The sequence below is a fragment of the Vanacampus margaritifer genome, chromosome 5 (assembly GCF_051991255.1).
Source record: "Vanacampus margaritifer isolate UIUO_Vmar chromosome 5, RoL_Vmar_1.0, whole genome shotgun sequence".
Taxonomy (NCBI): Eukaryota; Metazoa; Chordata; class Actinopteri; order Syngnathiformes; family Syngnathidae; genus Vanacampus; species Vanacampus margaritifer.
In genome coordinates this window covers 15108020-15128298 of record NC_135436.1, presented here as the reverse complement: position 1 = coordinate 15128298, position 20279 = coordinate 15108020, and the positions used below count along the sequence as shown (strand labels likewise).

At 38.0% G+C, this 20279-nt stretch overlaps 1 protein-coding gene and 1 non-coding gene across 2 annotated transcripts in view; both read right to left on the bottom strand.

Annotated features, from left to right (window-relative positions):
- Nucleotides 1–20279, bottom strand: part of arhgef17 (Rho guanine nucleotide exchange factor (GEF) 17) — a 54862-nt gene that overhangs the window by 1927 nt on the left and 32656 nt on the right. The window contains exons 2-23 of the mRNA XM_077566804.1: nt 16898–16975; nt 14116–14298; nt 12399–12515; nt 12111–12203; nt 11847–12023; nt 10749–10799; nt 10454–10563; nt 8858–8943; nt 8666–8784; nt 8372–8579; nt 8204–8277; nt 6654–6737; nt 6477–6580; nt 6291–6400; nt 6044–6163; nt 3655–3922; nt 3495–3581; nt 3278–3345; nt 2272–2420; nt 2013–2187; nt 1810–1905; nt 1490–1672 (exon numbers count right to left, since the gene is read on the bottom strand). Coding sequence (XP_077422930.1) covers nt 1490–1672; nt 1810–1905; nt 2013–2187; nt 2272–2420; nt 3278–3345; nt 3495–3581; nt 3655–3922; nt 6044–6163; nt 6291–6400; nt 6477–6580; nt 6654–6737; nt 8204–8277; nt 8372–8579; nt 8666–8784; nt 8858–8943; nt 10454–10563; nt 10749–10799; nt 11847–12023; nt 12111–12203; nt 12399–12515; nt 14116–14298; nt 16898–16975 — 2740 coding nt within the window. The remainder of the gene's footprint in view (nt 1–1489; nt 1673–1809; nt 1906–2012; nt 2188–2271; nt 2421–3277; nt 3346–3494; nt 3582–3654; nt 3923–6043; nt 6164–6290; nt 6401–6476; nt 6581–6653; nt 6738–8203; nt 8278–8371; nt 8580–8665; nt 8785–8857; nt 8944–10453; nt 10564–10748; nt 10800–11846; nt 12024–12110; nt 12204–12398; nt 12516–14115; nt 14299–16897; nt 16976–20279) is intronic.
- trnam-cau (transfer RNA methionine (anticodon CAU)) lies at nt 13042–13114 on the bottom strand. Its single transcript has one exon. It is a non-coding gene; the product is annotated as a tRNA-Met (tRNA).

The following is a 20279-nucleotide window of genomic DNA, read 5'->3' as shown; positions in this document are numbered from 1 at the left end:
AAAACATTCTTGTTCAATGAATCTTTAACCTTGTTGTAAAACAGCTACGGTTTGGGATGCCTTACATTTGACATGCTATGAAAACAATCAGTTTTCATCATTTACCGCACCTCCACAAGGTCATTCTTTGGGATGTTCTATACCACTTTTTTTCCAGACCAGTACGAGTACTCAACTTTTGATAGTCACCGATGCCAATACAAAGTGCCTGATAGCAGTACGTTTGATAGATAAAAAAAAAAAAAGACAGATAATTAAAAGATCATTAAAAAGATAAATTTTCCTTAAAATTGCATGAAATTTAGAGTAATTTTCTATTCTTCAATTTTCTAATTGATTTTCCTGATTGTAAAATGGCCACAAGAGGGTGGCCAATACTGGTATCGGCTGCAGTCAGAGGTACTGATACCTTGGAATAAAGCCGGGTATAAGCACAGTACTGCTACTTTACCATCCGTAGTAATTATTGTGCTTTCAACCATTGATTTTGTTTAGTTGTAATTTTAAATAATGCAATAGTAATTATCTGCACTTTTTTGTAGGAATCGGTATCAATTCTAATTTCCTCAATAGATTCGATTTTGATTCACAAGATATTTGTTTTGATTTCTCCCAATTTTTCCTTAGGGAACATCAACTCATCTTAAATATCGAGGACATGATAAAAACTCTACAAACATTAAATTCCAAATTCAATTTTGCGGAGGCAGCAACTGGTTAAATGATTTAGTTTAAATTATTAATGAAAGTAACAAGTTATAATCATTTATGTGTTACACAAACATTGACATCAGCAAGGACGAGATGAAAATATTTTCATAATTCTAAATCAATAATTGTAAATATAAATTAAAAAGATTCTGAACTGTTTTAAAGTGCAATAAGTCAGATCTTTCATAAATGTAAGAAAATACTTTTAAATTCATGTGAACAACACATTTCAAGAAACCAGTAAGATATATATTAAAAAGTGGCTTTCCTATGAATTTATGGGAAAAAAAGAGATATTAAAATAATCGATATCAGGCTCGAGAAGGAAATTTATTTTTGGGATTTTTTTTTAAACCCAACCCTACTTTTAAGGGGTGTTAAAAAAAATTGATTTTTAAAGCTCAAATTTTAAAGGAAATATTCCACAAAATGTCTTAATCAGAATTAGGGTTCACATTTTAAGCATGGAAGAATGTTATATTAATGGAAAATTAAGCCTTCAAGTTTGATTTCAATACTCTTTAAACATTAAACAGTTTGCAACCTGTTAAATAAGGTGGACCACAGTTATAAGCCTGAAGTATATTTTCATACAAATCTTACAGTGTATGTGTACAAGTTTACTGATTAGTATTTTCAAAATTTGAGTAAAAAAAAAAAAATCGCAATAATTGACTTAGTATCGAATTGGTATCGAATCGAATCGTGACCTAAAAATCGTGATACAGATCGAATCGCAAGCTACTGGGCAATACACACCCCTACTACTTTTTTGTACCTGTGGAATCTAATGTTGGAGGACGGAAGTTCATTCCCAAACCTTCCGGTAGCTCGACAGATGTCAGGAATCGAACGTGACCTGTGTGTCCGTGGGCCGATCCCATTGGCACGAGGGGTGTTTTCACCGCACATGCGCCTGTTCCAGAACTCACTGCAGGGATTGGCAACGTGAGGACAACCCCTGGAAAGAAAAAAATGGCGACAGCAAATAAAGAAAAGTAGGCAATGCCCTTAGCTTGTGTCAGTCGTCTTTAAACGTCAACAGTGAATTTTAATCTAACGTCTTGAGGAATTGAAATGATGCAATTCTAGTTGTACCTGCACTGGTGCCAATCCACAACAGATCCTTACAGGCCAGCAGTGCTGTGATCCTCAAGCAAGCAGCTTTGTGTTGCCTGATGATCGCATCTGCTCCTGAATGATAACGAAGAGGAATATGAATGAAATGGAGGCGTTATAGGCGCGTAATAGGAAGGAATGGGACACAATCTTCATTCGACTCTCGGCGCTTATGATCTTACCCGCAAGCATCTTGTGAACCGCAGGCGCCACATCCACCTCGGTCAGGCTCTCCCACGTTTGAGCGTGGTACAGTTTCACATGCGCGCTGCCCTGCAGGGCCAACCACACGCCTTGACCGTACGCCACCATGCAAGTCACGCATCGGCTGCTGTCCGTTCCCACCTGGAAGCAATGCTGGGACCGCCGCACAGACCCGGTCCGCGTCATTCCTCCACGAGGATTTCTCTGCATCTCATCATTATCCATCTCAGCGCTTACCTCTTGCATCAGCGTACTCGAGTTCATGATTAGGATTCTGTTTTGGGAGCCGCACCACAATTTTCCTCCGACTGGGACCATTTTGGTGACGGGGCTGCTGGGAGTGCCCAGAACTAATGTCTGAGAAGACTGAGAGTCCCAAAAACTACCTGCAGATTAGAAAGTGACAGTGATATAATCTCTTTATGAAATAACAAGAGCAATTAACTCATTTCACTCCCAGCCATTTTCACTGAAGCAATCCCCTTCACTCCGGCTGTTCTACTGGATTTATAGAATATTGTGTTCTATTGCTATAAAAATATGAAGCCTACCAAAAGAAAGATTAAAGTATATTTCTATCTGTTTCCGTTTTGCAGCAATTAGCATTATAATATAGCTAAATTTCATCATTATAATAAGTAATTGAGTTTTTTTCCCAACATGGTCCTTGTTCATTTCCTATGCTCTGTTGCCACCTGCTGGCCGTTTGTGTAATAACTACCATTCTTCAACTGGTCTTTGCAGTTTGAGAGGCTGCGTCAAAGCCTTCCGGATGCTCTAGCATTAAAAAATCGTACCAAAAGAAATATTAGAGTCTCTTCTTTCATCAGGGAAAAAAAAAGTATATTTCTATCTGTTTCCGTTTTGCAGCAATTAGCATTAGAATATAGCTAAGTTTCATCATTATTCACAAATCAGCTTGTTTTCAACATGGCCTTGGTTGATCTCTTCTATTCTGCTCGCACCTGCTGTTTTTTTGTAATAACTATTATTGCTTTAAGCGACCTCTTCAGGTCAGAGGCCGCATCAAAGATGCTCTAGCATAAAAAAACCCCATAAAAGTATAAATACATTTTTGCGACCATGGCAATATTTAAAACAGAATGTTTTTGGGAGCAAATTAGTTTATTGAGTTCCATCCCTATTTGTAATCTTTATGAGTATAATAAGGATAAGAAAGGCGACAACTATTAACTTATTGTGATATTATTCATAAAACGTTATGCTCCCACTGTGAGGTTACCTGCTTCTCTCTGATAGACGATCACCTCGCCGTTAGCCAACGATACGAAAACTTTGTTGTCCAAATACCTGCGGACAAAGAAAAGAACAAATGCAGAACAATAAATGACAAGAGACTTACGTTGATAAAATATGCAAGTATGTATCAGGCAGTACAGACAGCTGCTATAGAAAGATTATTTAGCAAAACACAAAAAATGTAACAGTGACATACTTACAATATACACAAAATGGAAGCGGCATGCTGCATCTTCATGCTGTTTTTGCGGTTGCGGATGTTATCCGAGGACTGATACACATGGATGCTGCCAGGAAAAGAAAAATTATCAAATATTAGTGTTAGTCAAAGTATTTCTATTTCATTTGTAGAGCACGCACCATCCGTCTTCTGTGCCAAGCCACACAGAGCTCTGGTAGGCTTCTGGGTCAATACTGAGCAGGTCTTCCAGACTGGCTCTGGTGAAGGATCCCCGGGACGAACGACGCATGGCGCGGCCGTCCATGGGGCTCTCCGTGTTGGCTCGACCTCCTCCGCCAACTGCCAACGTCCCCGGAGCTGAAAATGAGCTCGTCACTGAGAACTCCTGTTCCTCCTCGCTGCTGGTGGTCTCTGTAGCCAAGTCTTTGGAGCACGGGGCTTCTTCGTCTTTAGGAGGTGGGTGCGAACCAAGGGTTAGGGTTAGGGGTGAATGTTACATCCAATGTCACTCAATTCATCTAAAAATATATATATTTATTACAGATAAAGTGACTTTGGTCATTTACACTATCATAACAATTGGGTAAAAAATAACCCAATTTGGGTCGAGCATGGGCCAATACAATGCTTGGATCAATTTGACCCCAAAATGGTTTGTTTTGTGCGTAACAGCCCAAAACATTGGGTTGGTTTGTGCAAAACAACACAAAAAAATTGGGATGTTTTGTACAAAACCAACCTATAAAAAATTGGGTCATTTTGTTTAAAACACCCAAAAAATCAGGTTGTTTTGTACAAAACGACCCAGAAAAATTGGGTCATTTGGTTAAAACAACAAAAAAAGTTGGATCAAATTGACCCAAGTAGTGGATCGGTCTATTTTTTAGCCAAAATTGGGTTATTTTTGACCCAAGTGTTTTTAGAGTGTAAGCAATTACAAGCTCTTCCACTGGATGGCACACTATTCAATTAACCAACCTGTTGTCATTCAGACAACATGCCCAGATTTCACATATAGTAAAGTTGTGAGCAAATTTAGACTAGAATATCATTTCTTCAGTATATTGTAGTACTTTATATACTTTTTACAACAGTTTGCTACTGTCGGTATAAATTTCATAACTTTCATAACATAATTGATGAAATTGGCACATTCTTACTTTTTTGTATTCAATTTTCAATATTGTGAGTTTTAACCACTTAAGTTGATCAATCATCTTCGATCTTTTTATCACACTGCACACATTTTGTTTACACACCAAGTTAACTCTTTGACTGCCAGACGTTTTCAGAAACGGGATGTCGCCAGTGCCAGCCGATTTAAGCATTTTGACTGATCTTTCAAGGTCCACAGAATATGTTGTGTTTATGACGTCGTCATAGCTGCCGCGTGAACGCTTCCAACTTCGCCGTCAAGCTCGGAGTCACCATCATCATCATCGATGATGATCATCGTCGTCATCAATGTGCTCTTTTAGCGTTGGTCGATGCCTTTCGTCTTGTAAGTGTAGAGCTGCTAGCAAACGGGGCGCCATTCTTCGTGTGCTCCTCCTCGGCCATCTAGCTCCCCCCCACGTCTCCTACTGCCGCGTCAATGCTTTCCAACCACGGAGTCATCATCATCATCGATGATGATCATCGTCGTCATCAATGTGCTCTTTATCGTTGGTCGATTCTTTTCGAATTTGAAAAAAACGGCTCGGGCGTGAGCTGCCGCAACCGGTCGCCATTTTTCCTTTGTCAAACATTCTCATCTCCTGCTCGACGCTCTAGCTCCGCCTCTATTGACGCCCACCCGATCTTGTCAAAAGAGAGTCATCACTGCCCTCTAGGGGCCAAAAATAGTCATTCGGCTCAAAAAACCTGATTGAAATTTTCACCACATCTCTGGAAGGCTTGCCGGCACCCGTTTCAAAAAAAAAAAAAAAAAAAAATTGGATGACGTCTTTAGACGTCATTGGCAGCGCTCCGTAGGTTTTTACTTGACGTCTTTAAACGTCAGTGGCAGTGAAAGAGTTAATTCCTTCAATAAGGAATGGCTTGAAAAACATACACTATATAAACAGTTGGGTCAAAACTAACCCAACTATGGGTAAAAAATGAACCAATGATCTACTTTTTATTTTATTTTATTTTTTTACCCAACTTAGAGTCTAGAAATTGGTCTTTTAGTGTAAATCAACTCATATATATTGGTCAGATCCTTTACTTGGGTCAAAAAATGGGGTCATTTTGTATAAAACAACCAAGTTGGGTCAAATTGACCCATAAAGTGGATCGGCCCCTTTTGGATCCATAATTGGGTTACTTTTGACCCAACTGTTTTTAGAGTGTATAAAGCCCAGAAAATGTCAAATGTTAAATATTCAGTTAGATTTCATAGTGCGAAAAAAAATATATGTTTAAATAAAATGTAAATTCTCCCAGCAGTACTACATCATGTTAGAGCTATGATACCAAATCCATATTTTTTGCATTTTTACTTCCTGTCGGTGTACTTGGCCGGGCGTCCCAATCCCTTTGTCCGCATGGTTTATGATTGTGCCATATGAGTGCGGTTTAACTTACTGCCATAGCTGGAGGAGATGGTGGAGTGACTGGCTTGACTCTGTAGAGTGGACGAAGGGCTTGGTGAATCCTCGTCGTCCGTGTCGTCACTGTCAAACGGGACCAGCTCAGCACCTGGTCCTGGAAGGCATGAGCGGATCAGACTACACGGCCGCTATGATCATCATTTCATCACTTTCTAAACAGTCCCTCCAGCAATGGCAACCAATCCCAATTGGACCAATCCAATAATAAGTTCATGAATTACCCGTTGGTTGCTCCGTCATTTCCAAAGAGGAATGTGAGATGGAAATATGTAACTGCTGTTGAGTGTGGTCGGGTGTTGTGGATGACGGCCGGACTTCAGGTCCGCGCTCCCTGTGAAATGAAAAGATGAATTTGTGGTATAAAAGTTATACATACAGTATGCTTGCGCACGCATGTTTTATCTGACCTCCCCTTCAGTCCAGGTACAGCAGCAATGCAGATGATCCTGGCCGAGCATACAGCAATGCAGGCCTCCACGGTGGGCTCATCTTTAATGTTCAACAGACAAACCTGATGAAGAAATATCACAACACTGTCAAGATCCAAGCAGAGCAGTTGAACTAAATAGTGTCATGCTTCTTACCTGTCCAACGTATCCGTCACTGTTACACACCCACACCTCACACCCGCTGTCAGGGCAGGTGTGACTCGGAGACGCACATGAAAACTAGGCACAAACCAACAAGACGGTGCATTGCAGTGCATTCATTGGGATGACTTGTGAGGACAGGATTTTGATGATGTAAACCAGAGGTCAGCAACCTTTACTGTCAAAGGAGCCATTTTAGGCCAAATGAATCACCAAAAAACATTTGACGATTGTGATGAAGGAAACAGCGTTAGTGTTAGTCTAAAGTACTTTGGACCCAAGAGCTAATTACAGTTGCACCACAACACAAAAATATGATAGCAGCATCCAATACGTACACATTTGTGTCTTTCGTTTTTGGAAGAAAAAAAAATTGTGGTAATTTTTTAGACTTCGTATTTCCTAATTATTTTTTTTAAGAGTTCACTGCCTTTTTGTAACATTTCTGACATTTGTGGCAATTTAATGGAAATATCTGCCTCTATTGTTATTATTGAACGTTTTATGGCTATTTTTTGTTGTTGTCAATTTTCTGTCTTTTGGCAATTTTGTGGACATTTTATTGTATTTTCTTCTTTTGATTTTAAATATTTTTATGCTTACTTTTTGGACATATCTCCTGTCTGTTCTTTAATCAATTTTCTGACCTTTTTTGTTTCTGACATTTTCTGGTAATTTTCGGGATTTCTTCTTTCGTTTTTGGACATTTTTTGGGAATTTTTGTTTTCTGCCTATTTCATTCAATTCTCTGACATTTTGGGCAATTTCAAGGACATTTTATGGTAATTATCTGATTTTCCTCTTCCTTTTTGGACATTTTATGGGGGTTAATTTTTCAGGCTTTCATATTTTTTTTTAAGACTTTCCTGCCTTTTTGAAAAAATTCTGACATTTATGGCAATTTTATGGCAATATGGTAATGTTCTGCCTCTATTGTTATTATTGAACGTTTTATGGCTATTTTTTGACATTTTTGTTGTGGTCAATTTTCTCTTTTGGCAATTTTGTGGACATTTTATGGTATTTTCTTCCTTTGGTTTTGAACATTTTTATGCTTACTTTTTGAACATATTTCCTGTCTGTTCTTAAATCAATTTTCTGACCTTTTTTTTTTTTTTTGTAATTTTTGTCGACATTTTCGGGATTTCTTCTTTCGTTTTTGGACCTTTTATGGGAACTTTTTGAACATTTTCTTTTGTGCCTATTTTATTATATTCTCTGACATTTTTGGCAATTACATTTTATGGTAATTTTTTGGATTTTCCTCTTCTTTTTTGGACCTTTTATGGTCACTTTTTTGATATTTTTAGGTATTTTTTATAACCTTGTCATCTACCTTTCGTATCTCTTTTTCTGACAACTTAAAAACTGTGTCTAAATCATTAAGTAATTTAATTAATATCTTATCTAAAATTTTTAAAATTATGTAAAAACAAATACTTCTACTATTTTTTTTTAAGAGACCCGCAAGGAGCCACATGAGAGGTATAAAGAGCCACAGGTTGCAAACCCCTGATGTAAACAGTAAATAATTCCACACTCACCTGCATTCCACTGCGTGTCTTCATAATGGGAATTGCCTTTAGGAATTCTGGGTCCCACTGGTCCTTTGTCATAGCTAAACAATCAAGACAAGTGAAAATCAAGGACAATTATTTATTTATCTCTTACTGTATTATTTATTCATCTACAGACTACGGTGCGCTGCTGACCCAGCTTCTTTTTCGCTTCCTCAAACGCCTGCTCAAAGTTGGCGCGAACGTCGGGTGACGTGAACTCAAAGACAAAGCTGCTCTCGGCCGATACGGTGGTGAACTCCAGCTTGGTGGGCAGGAAGGTCATATTGAAGGCCAAAGACTGCTTTTCTGACAGCTCCCTATGCACAGAGGCCATCAGATCCTTGATCACCTCATCGAGGGACTAGCGTGAGAGATGAGGACAAACGTCACCGTGAGAAGATCAAATGGGATAATAGGCACATCCGTGTGCATGCAGGTATAGCGTACCTGGTGTGGCAAGCTGAGGGTCTCCGACAATTTGCTGATCTGACCCAGCGTGCTCAAATCCTCATCTAGTCGGCTGATAGTTTTCTGCACGTTTTCCTTGTTTGTTGTTTGAGTAGAACCTGAAAAAATGAGGTGGGGGAAACAATGTAACCAAAGAAAAAATGACAGGATGTCAAGTGACAAGTGTCTTACTTTTCACCACCTCCACGTCCTCCAGAGGAAGCTTCCACAGAAACTTATACTTGCTCGACGTATCGATTACACTAGTGGCGGAGTAGCTGAGGGGCAAAACAGCAACATCAAAGATGTGACAAAAACGGATGACAAACATCTAAAATACTGAAAACCTTAAAGAATGCAATTTATGGAGAAATTGCGTGTGAAGGCAGAGAGGCTAAATTAAAAATTGCGGAATAATTTGGAATGATATCGAATGATGTGAAGGGATATTGTATGGCAATGACCTTGTATGAGCTGAACATGCTGACGTTGGAACGGTTTGAATCGGTCCAAAATGTAGAAATTAGAGGAGTAAAACACTTTCTTTTTTTTTCGGAATTTGGGCTTTTATTTTCGAATTTAAAAAAAATATTTGTGGTAGGGATAAGTTGTAGTTGGAATTATTTGAAACAGTCCAAAAATGTAGAAATTAGAGGGGGAGGATTAGAAGGGATAAGCTAAACAGTTTATAGTTGGAAACGTTTGAATCGGTCAACTACAAAGTACCTGGTACCTATTAAGTATTTATATCGGGTAGGCATTTGTATAAATACATTTTATTAAAATACCGTATTACATGTTTTTATTTAAATATAAACAAAAAGCAAATACTGTACATTCTCCTGAATTAAAACAAGACAGTGTGTGCCACCATTAAAAATAAGGTTGATGCAATAGCTATAGTACAGTTACAGTTATTTACTGTTTTACTTCAAATTTGTTGCAATAGTTGAATGTTATGCTCCTCTCTACTTTTCAGAATAGCCCAGTGAGTCTGCAATAAGATACGATAAGATCTATGTGTTGTCTTTGTTAATTAAAAGTTAACATAATTATTACTTTACAGATCTTCTGCGTTGTTCAGGTAATGCTACAGTACCACGGTGGTGTCAGCATCAGCTTGTAGTAAAAAGGCAACTGCAGCCACCTAGTGGCATTGCCTGTTCTTGTTTTCTTAAGGGGAAAATAGACTATTGAAGTTGATGATGCACCCTGCAATTAATTGTGGAATGGTGTATATTATGTAGTATAGGCATAGTGTACAAACTATAAGAGGAAATATAGCACATTTGCAAAATCTATAGAAGTTAATAACAAAACTGAACACTAGAGGGCAGAGTCTGCCCTTGTCTTAATGTGCGTTTTTTAAAACAAGTTTTTATGGATCATGTCCCAAAGACTCATTTAAAATGCGATACGGATCTGAATGAAAGTGTGATCCATGATAGTTTTTACTTTTTCCTGTTTACATTGTGAGATATTTTCATCATTTGAATTCATTTCAAGGGAATAAGTCACTCATGCTATTAATGATTAATAGATTTTTCATATGCAAATGTAGGGGTCTGTTAAGGTGTGGATCCACGTGAGGATTGGTTAAAAAAGGTTCATCAGCTGTAAACGCTTCAGCTTCTGAAGAGCTTCTGAGGAAGGCGGCAGTCGACGCCGAAACTACTCGAGGTAAACGAAACCTTTTGACTAAAAAAAAAAAAAGACCACATGAGGATTGTTTGGCCTCAGTGGGACTTGTACGATGGTGCGTGCGTGTGCGTGTGTTTGAACCCGTACAGGCTCATGGAGCTGCGTCTCAGTGATCCCGACTTCCTCTTAAGTGTGGTGCAGATGATCAGATCACTGAAGAGAAAAAGGGAACGGTCCTTCTTCCCGCCAACTGTCTTCTGCAGGAATAGTGAAACAAGCTCAGTTATTCTTTGAACGTCAGAGATGCGAGAAAACGACACACTTTGTAAAATATTACAAGATGAGACATTGTGCGAATTCACTTATTGCATTCATTCGATTGAATGACGTGGTATTCGTCCAAAAATAACGGTGACACGTACTGTACTAGGACAATTCTTACCGCTTCCATAACCATCTCCTGTCTGATGAACTTCCTCTGGGGATTCAAAATCTAAAAAAAATACATAGAAAGGTATTGATGAAATGCGCTGTCATCTAATTTGTTTGGGGTACAAACAAATATTGACGAGCTCTGAAGGTAAAACAGTAGTAAAGACAGTTTCTTTTTTATGTTTAGTTCTGCTATAAAATGTATCATCAGGTCAATTATTTATTTATTTATTAATTTTTCCATTCGGACAATCATAGAGACAATTTACAACATTCACTTTTCACATACAAGTGTACCCGAAAAGAAAAAAGGCTGACAGGATGAAACCGAAGCTTAACTCATTCACTGCCATTGACGGCTATAGACGTCAAAAATTAATTTGAACTATTTCTATTAGTTTAACATTTTTTTCCATTTTTGTTCAAGAGTATGAAAACCTAGAATTTTTTTAATTGTACATTTAGAAGAGATATAAAATTTGTGATTAATCGTGAGTTAACTAGTGAAGTCATGCGATTAATTACAATTAAAAATTGTAATCGCCTGACGCCCCTAATTATTAATAATCTTTTCTTTTTTTAATCTTTCCTTTTACTTAAACAAAAATAACTAGTGAAGTCCTGCGATTAATTACAATTAGAAATTTTAATTGCCTGACGCCCCAATTTTTTTATTATATTTTCTTTAAAAAAAAAAAGATAATAAAAAAAAGAAAAGATTATTAATATTTTTTTTATTATATTTTCTTTTAAAAAAAGATAATAAAAAAAAAGAAAAGATTATTAAAAATGAGGTGTGTCAGGCGATTAAAATTTGTAATCGTAATTAATCGCATGACTTTACTAGTTAACTCACGATTAATCACAATTTTTATATCTGTTCTAAATGTACCAAAAAATTATTATCGGTTTTCATACTCTTGTTAACAAAAGTGGAAAAAATGTTAAACTAATAGAAATAGTTCAAATGAATTTTTTACGTCTATAGCCGTCAATGGCAGTGAATGAGTTAATGTCAAATTTCAGTAGGACATAAGCGTTTGCCCTACATTGAAACAATGACGAACAAACGCAAGAGTTTTATTCAGGTAAGAGAAAAATATCTCACATGTTCAACTCCCTCTATGTGCGCCTCAATCTCCTGGATGACCCTGGTTTCCCTCTCCGCCTCCTCAGCGGAGCGACGCCCTTTATTAATCTTCTCTGCCAGCCGCTTGATGTCCCTCTGGGCGTCCAACAGGAAGGAGTGGTCCGGGTGGTCATCTGAGGTGTGCTTCAGAAGGTCCTGCACACATTATCCACAACATATTTACAGTAGTTTAACAGACATCGTGGTTACATGCCATAGGAATCGGCTTGAAAGAGAATTCACCTTGACCAGAAGCTCATACCGAGGTATCCTCTGGACTGGCTTGATCATCAGGTCACCCAGGGCCTGCTTCTCTTTGTTCTCTCGCATATTTTGCTTTAGAAATGAAAAAGGAAGTTACGTGAGGAAACGGTGTGACAACAACTGGTTTAATTGAAAACAATTTCTAACTGCTACAGAAATATGTTAGTGAGACATGGAATTACAGAGCAAACATTTGCCACAGTGAATAATCAAACCGAACCAAACCCATAATAATACAATTTCTCACTGGGTAAACGTTCTGCTCACCTCCAGAAACTTATGAAAGGCTGGCTTGGCCTCCTTTGCGATCCTCACAGCATCTTTGGCATTTAGAAAGTTGTCGATGTAGGCTGAATACATGTTAGCCAGAGTCTCTTTGGAGAACTGGAAGAAAGAAAGCGATGATATTTGAAAACACAGAAAATAACATACACACAAATGTGACTCATAAGCGCTGCCTGCAGAAAACCACAAGAAAATTATACATATAAAAAAACTGGGAGAATTTTTAAAATAAATTCGGTGTTGATGTGATTTCCCATATACACATAAATCACCCTGACCTGTTTTCTCTCCACAATGGAGAGAGAGAGAGAGAGAGAGAGAGAGAGAGAGAGAGATGAGGTTGAAAAATAACTCGTACATAATGGGAAGTAAAGTAACAGGATAGTACAAATTGGACCAGCCTATTTATTCTCCTTTTTTTTTTGTGCTTTGTTTTCACTGTGGTCATTCTAATGGCGAGAAGGATATAATAAATCAGATATTAAAAAAAAGGGAGAGTGAGGAAAAAGAGAAAAAAACTGCCTGGAAAACATATTGGGGGTAATGTTTTCCTCATACAACCCCCGCCTAAACAGTTGACTAGTAAGGTTAAGAACAGTGACACAAACACAAAAACAAAAACGTCTGCCCCGTGTGAGGCTCGAACTCACGACCTTCAGATTATGAGACTGACGCGCTGCCTACTGCGCCAACGAGGCCTTGACATTTCCGTGTTGTTCTGGTCTCAACACAGGAGCGCTAAATCACGAACGTGCCAGCTGTTGCTGACTTAGGACGGTTGAAAAAAAGCGTAAACAAAAATGTACACAAGCCACAAGGGCGCGCATAGCCTAGCATTGTGGCACGTGATAAAAAAACATCCGACCGCAGCTAGCCTAGCATTGTGGCAAGTGAACAAAAACATCCGAGCGCACCTAGCCTAGCATTGTGACACGTGAACAAAATCAATCCAAGCCAAAAGGCAACGCAGCAAACCACATGACATCGCTCTCTTCTCTTATTGGTCACAAGAAAATAAACAGGAAGAAGATTTGCTACAGCTACTAGCGAAGGATGAGCGATTAAAGCATCACAAATGTACACAAAATGTAAGAAAATAGCATTTGTTAATACGAAAATAATAATAATAATAATAATAATAATAATGAACGGGCTAGCAAAACTAGTGATTAAATAACATTACTGAGATATGAAAATGCATATGGTGAGATACAAAATAAAAAAAGAACTAATAAATGAATGGAGTCAATCAACAGTGGGGAAGAAAAAAAAGCAGAATTGGCAGAAGTACCTCTGAAAACGGTGACCAAATATTTGTATAAAAGCAGGCAGAAGTCGAAAAATGCTCAGCAATTGGTCCATTTTTGGAAATGGCAAGAAAGTCTACCAAATCAGATGCAAGTTATATTCAGTCTACCATTTACTCGCACTGATAATGAAACCACTTTCTATCCTAAGGGTCACAGGTGAGGCACAGTCTGTCATGTGGGAAAGGAGATCGACAGTTGCCAATGCACATTCCAGCTAGAGATTGCCGAGAGAACAGTAAAAGACAAACGCAATGAGCACACTCGCACAGGAGCTGCTCGACCACTGCCCCAAATGACAGGCAAATAATAAGCACAACATGCACACAAAATCATAATAATGCAGCGGGGTCTGATGCAAACTGGGATTACTTTTAACTTGTCGTACTCACCGATTGGATGAGGAGGTGTCCAACAGTTTGCCTGTCGTGCCACTGGTTGACGCAGCCGTCTACTTGTTCCAAGAAGTGCTCGTGGTGCTCTAGGATCTCCGGGATTTGGTAAAACATCTCGTCCACCAACAGTGGGTCCACGATGGAGCTTCCGTCCGGCTGTTTGAGAGGACGCATGTAGCCCTGTGAGGGAAGAAGGACAACCATTAAAGTCATCGCTGTGGCTGTGCAGCACATACACTATGTGACAATTTTGGTTAATGTCATATTAGTGCAGTCGAACTTCAAAAATCAAACAATGACAAACACAACATAACATGATCAAAAAAATTGTCAATGGAAAGAGACACGGTGCAGGAAATGTAACTACAAAATACACTTGAAAGTCGTCCACCCACTCATGTCCTCTGTGTGTTTCTATCAGTCTCTTTATCTTTGGCACACCTTTGTGGCTTTTAGCGGGGCTGGAATGGAAGTTCACATAGTACCTTTAATTTATATTTCATCAAACAAGTCCCCCTCCACTGGCATGAGGGCACACTGGTGACCTATTTTCAACACAGCTTTACGTAATACTCGCACACATATTGAGACGTTTGAAGATCAATATTGAAGACTTGAAAATTATTCTTTAAAAAAAATGCCACTCGCGAGCCCCTCAGTAAAGTTACGTCGAAGCTGCTGTAAGAATTTTCCTTACCAATTTTTTTTCGCTTCGTTTATGTTGGCTGATGCATGCAGCGATTAATTGAGAAATTGCGTGTATAGCGGAGGCCACTATTTGAGCAAATACAACATCATGAATGATGGAAACGACAAGTTCAAGCACGACTGGTGAGACAAGACAAGAAGGGAGGTTGAAAAGTCATTTTTCAATTACCTTTATTAACTTGCGAGCGGTGTGTTACATAAGAGCTCTGGAGCTAAAATTGATCACTTGGGAAGCTTCCTGCTTGTGATGGAGTGTTTCTCCCTTTATTTCAACTTCAGGCTCTCATTTGTACTCTTAAGAAGAACAAATAGTTATACGATTTTGTTGTTTGTTTAACCAAACAATTAAAAAAAGAGGCCAGCAAGCACAGTAGTGTGAATTTGTATCCGCCATTTTTAAATTTAGTCCAGTTTTAACCACGCTTGTTAGTTTTTTATCATAGTTAGTCAACCTCATCCCGTTTTTATTTATTCAATTTTTAGTCGACTATAAAGCTAGCATTTTAGTCTTTATTTTTGTCCAAGAAAACAATTTTATTCGTCTAGTTTTAGTCAACAAAAAATTTCAACCTTTTAGTCTAGTTTTAGTCAGGACAATCATTTAACCCCTGTATTTTTTTGTCAGCAGATTATGTTGAACATTTCTGATCTAAAACCATTCCACACCAAATTTTGATGAAAAACAACTTGACACACAATTACAAGTCTAGTTTAGTTGTAGTCCGGTGAAAAATGTGGGTTGACGATTTTTTGATTTTTTTTTCGTTGACAAAATTAACACTAAGGCACAGTGTACATCGTTTGTTCAACTTCTGTTATTAAACATATTTTCAGATTTCACTTTAAATTAGATATGCATCACTTAATGTCAATGTACTCACTACCCATTCAATAATCGATCAATTGGAAAAAAGTTAACCGTCAACATTTCTTGACAATAATATGTTAAATGTGACCTCACTAGTCTAAACATATCTTTCTGGTTAATATTACATTTGTGGAAGAAGATTAATGAAGCAAACAAAATGCAGCCATTTCATCTCAAGAGGCGGCCATTTTGTCACTTGCTGTTGGCTAAAGATGACATCACAGTTGCTCAGGGCTCAGGCAACAACCAATCACAGCTCAGCTTCAGTAAACAGGTGAGCTGTGATTGGTCGCTGCCTGAGCCATGAGCAACAATGATGTCAACAATGATGGCTTGCCGTCTCAGACGAGCACATCCTCCTTCAGGAGTCTGCCGCCTCAGTTTGCGGTCACTGAGGTAACACTATGCCTGGGTCGCCATGGGAACACAGCAGGATTTTATCACTTGGAAGCCACACATAATCATACCAGCGGCCCCGTAGGGACAAACAAGTACAGAAATGTGAGCGTCCGTGTGGTGCATGTATGCATATAAGTAGGCATAATGCAAGGTGATTCTGCAGGGTGATCACACGTGGCGTGCGCACGTGAGTGTTGGCGTGTGTGTGATAGGGGGAGAAATGCAGCTAAGATTTTAAGTTATAGGTTAATTAGTTGTTGGAAAGTAAAAGTGAAAGTGAGGAAAGATGAAATTTTTGCCATCACTCTGCCTACATATTCATGTTGTTGTAATTCATTTGAGTCCAATGTGTCACAATGAGCGAGTGCAGTGTGAAAAGGGCTGCTTTATGACAGAGATTGCGATTCAAGGGAACAAAAAAGGGCCTTCCCTAAATTGCATCCACAAAATTGTAAACGTAGAGATGCCAAAAAATAAAAAATAAAATAAAAATTTAGAGGTAAGGAATAAAAATTTAGGGGTAATGAAAGACCCCCTAATTAGTTCATAAGATGTTTTTTTTTCCCCCATATGGGACACATTAAAAGTGGTGGTATACAAGCCAACCTCATTGGCTTTCCGTTCACGAGTGCTGGTAATGCTGATGACAGTGAGACGTGATGAGTTTAGCAGATTAGCCTGATGGGACGAATGAGTGATTAAGTGGATTACATAACACCTTTTGTTGCCTGCATTTGTAATTTACGTCCACAGTGATGTGCGTTTGTCGTAGTCAAAATGTGCAATTCAGGTGTGTAGATTTACCTGAATGAGAGTGCGTAGTGACTCCACATATGACCTTTCTGTGTCCAGCAGTGTCATCATCACATGTTTTCTCATGTCCTGTGAAGATAGGAGAAAATCAGATATTTCATTACATTATCAATCTGTTTTATTGTGTCATGTATCTCATAACAGAATATTTTATAATATGAAATGGTTGACACGATGAGACAATCCAATTATTAATTGATGCACTGGTCTGTCACGCTCCAGCTTTTGAGTTAAAGCTTCTCTCTGTAACAATTTGACCAAAAATATCTTTACAATAGCCTTTTTATTTGACCATTTATGACCGAAACATTTTCTAACTAGTAGATCAACACATTCAGAGCTGGTAAATTGGTGCAGAAAGTAAAAACCCTGCCACAGTTTGGCTTTAGCCCCTTGTTCTAGCTAGCTAGCTTGCTCTCTAGCAGGTAAACGAGCACCCGGGGAGCTAGCTAGGGAGCTCGCTAGCTAGCACAAAGTGCTAAAGCCAAACTGTGGCAGGGTTTTTACTTTCTGCACCTGGATTTGCCACCTCTGAATGTGTTAATCTACTAAGAAAGTAAAAACCCTGCCACAGTTTGGCTTTAGCCCCTTGTTCTAGCTAGCTAGCTTGCTCTCTAGCAGGTAAACGAGCACCCGGGGAGCTAGCTAGGGAGCTCGCTAGCTAGCACAAAGTGCTAAAGCCAAACTGTGGACTTGGAGTTGCCACCTCTGAACACATTAGCTGTTCTCAATAGGTACTCCTGCAAGCCTCTGGCCAATAGTTTTCAGACAGAATTCGGGTTTGAAATTTCCCGCCCTCTGTCTGTGGATGTAACATTATGTGCGTGCTGTGTATGTGAAGAAAGGAAAATACAGTTTCATTTTTCGGCCACAGTGGGCAGCAATTCAAAATTCAATTTTCTGCATCCAGTAGCTTTCATTACTCAGATTAAAATCTTACAAAATGGTGACAAATGCTAACATTCATAGTGACAAATAATTTGATTAGATTTTTCTGCAGAAATAAGGTGAGTTTAGGTCATGGATTTTAACTTATTCACTGCCATTGGCGTCAAAAATTTATTTGAACAATTTCTATTAGTTAAAAAAAAAATCCCCTTTTTTACGAAATTATGAAAACATTTAATCGCCTACGCCCCTCATTTTTAATCATCTTTTCTTCTTAAAAAAAGTATATATATTTTTTTAATAATCTTTTCTTTAAAAAAAAAAAAAAAAAAGAAAATGTAAAAAAATTGGGGCGTCAGGCGATTCAATTTTTTAATCATAATTAATCCCGTGACTTCACTAGTTAACTCACGATTAATCACAAATTTTATATCTGTTCCAAATGTACAAACAAAAATAATTATCGATTTTCATACTCTTGTTAACAAAAGTGGGAAAAAAATGTTAAACTAATAGAAATAGTTCCAATGAATTTTTGACGTCTATAGTCGTCAATGGCAGTAAATGGGTTAATTGTGTCCATCTCAAGGGAAGCTTCTAAAATCATCTGGGGACCAAGAAATGGACAAAACACCACAACACACACACACAAGGCCCTCAAGCCCTACTGAGCTCTATAAATAACTGAAAAATAAATTCCCACATGTAAGTGTGTGTGTGTGTGTGTAAGGCACAGGTGTCATTGTACAACTGCATTTGTGTGCTTTGGGTTATACAGCAGCAGTGAAGATGGCGTTTCTGTGCTTCGCTGTAGTTTTTTAGATTGCAGACATGCACGCATAAGCACACGAACACAGAAGGCGGCGAAATGATGTTAGGAATGCCATTTTCATTTTGGTGGCAACCAAGTAACTATGGAAACGCCGGGGAAGAGGCGGGTCTGACTCAGACTGTAACGACACCTCTGGAGCTAAAGTCAGGAGGAAAGGAACAAAAGAATGAATTTTGAAATGATGTACTGTTGTACCATGAAATGTGTTTGAAAATGTGTCACGGCTTTGCGCATTATGACTGGACCGGCGTCATTGTTGATTAGTATGCACGGATAAAAAGATGACATTTTGTCATTCGGTCATATTCCATCAATAAGGAGCGGCCGTCTTAACTCATTCACTGCCATTGACGGCTATAGACGTCAAAAATTCATTTGAACTATTTCTAGTAGTTTCACAATTTTTCCCCACTTTTGTTAACAAGAGTATGAAAACCTAGAAAAAAATGTATTGTACATTTAGAACAGATATCAAATTTGTGATTAATCTTGAGTTAACTAGTGAAGTCATGTGATTAATTACAATTTAAAAAAAATAATCGCCTGATGCCCCTAATAAAAATAAGAAAAGGAAAGACTATAAAAAATGTTTTAAATTGTAATTAATTGCATGACTTCAATAATTAACTCACGATTAATCACAAATTTTATATCCGTTCTAAATGTACAATAAAAAATTCTAGGTTGTCATAAAAAAAACTAATAGAAATAGTTCAAATGAATTTTTGACGTCAATAGCCGTCAATGGCAGTGAACGAGTTAAGCTTTATGACGAACTTGAACTCCGCTGATAAAGTGGCTGCCGAGTGGATTTTGTCCTCCCTCTCAGACACATTAACGGCCTGTTGACGGGCGGTCAGGGTCGTATGCGGCCGGGAGACGGAGAAATGGGAGTGAACGGAGAGACTCGGCCGTCGGTCGACTGCGTGACGGAGAAATGTCACAAGTGTGAGAGAAATGTTGCAGGCGTGAAGCTGATTCAAAGTTAGAACAAAGACAGGCAAGAGTTCATACATTGAAGAATGTCCTTTTTAATTATATTGTCTCTTTTTCTTTTATGAATGAATAAAATAAATGATTGAAATAGATTTTTTTTTTGGTTGGTTTGTTGAGCAAAAAAATCCAAAAAGGGAAGAACATTCAGGATCCATTTGAAATTGATGATGACAACCTACTGACTCAACATTTCAATAACCGCACCTAAAAAAGTAAATAGTAGGACACAAACTGCATAAATACAGGTCGTTAGGATTCCATATCATGTTGTTTTTTAGTAGGGCTGGGTTAAAAAAATACAAATAAAAAAATAGAATAATCAAGGTCGAATCCATTTTCCGTTTTGAGCCATGAATCGATTATTTTAATTTATAAGAAAATTGAATTTTAAAGGCAGATTTGTACTGTTTTCTTGAATTCTACAGTTCACATCAATTTTAAAAGTACTTTATTACATTTATAAAAGACCCGACTTATTGCAACTTTAAGATCATTCAGAATCTCTTTAATTTATATTTGCATTTACTGAATTAGAATTCATCCTTGCTGATGTCAATGTTTGTATAACACATGTTACTTTCAGTACCGGTAAATCATTTAACCAGTTACTGCCTACGCAAAATTCATTTGGAATTTAAATGTTTGTGGAGTTTTTAT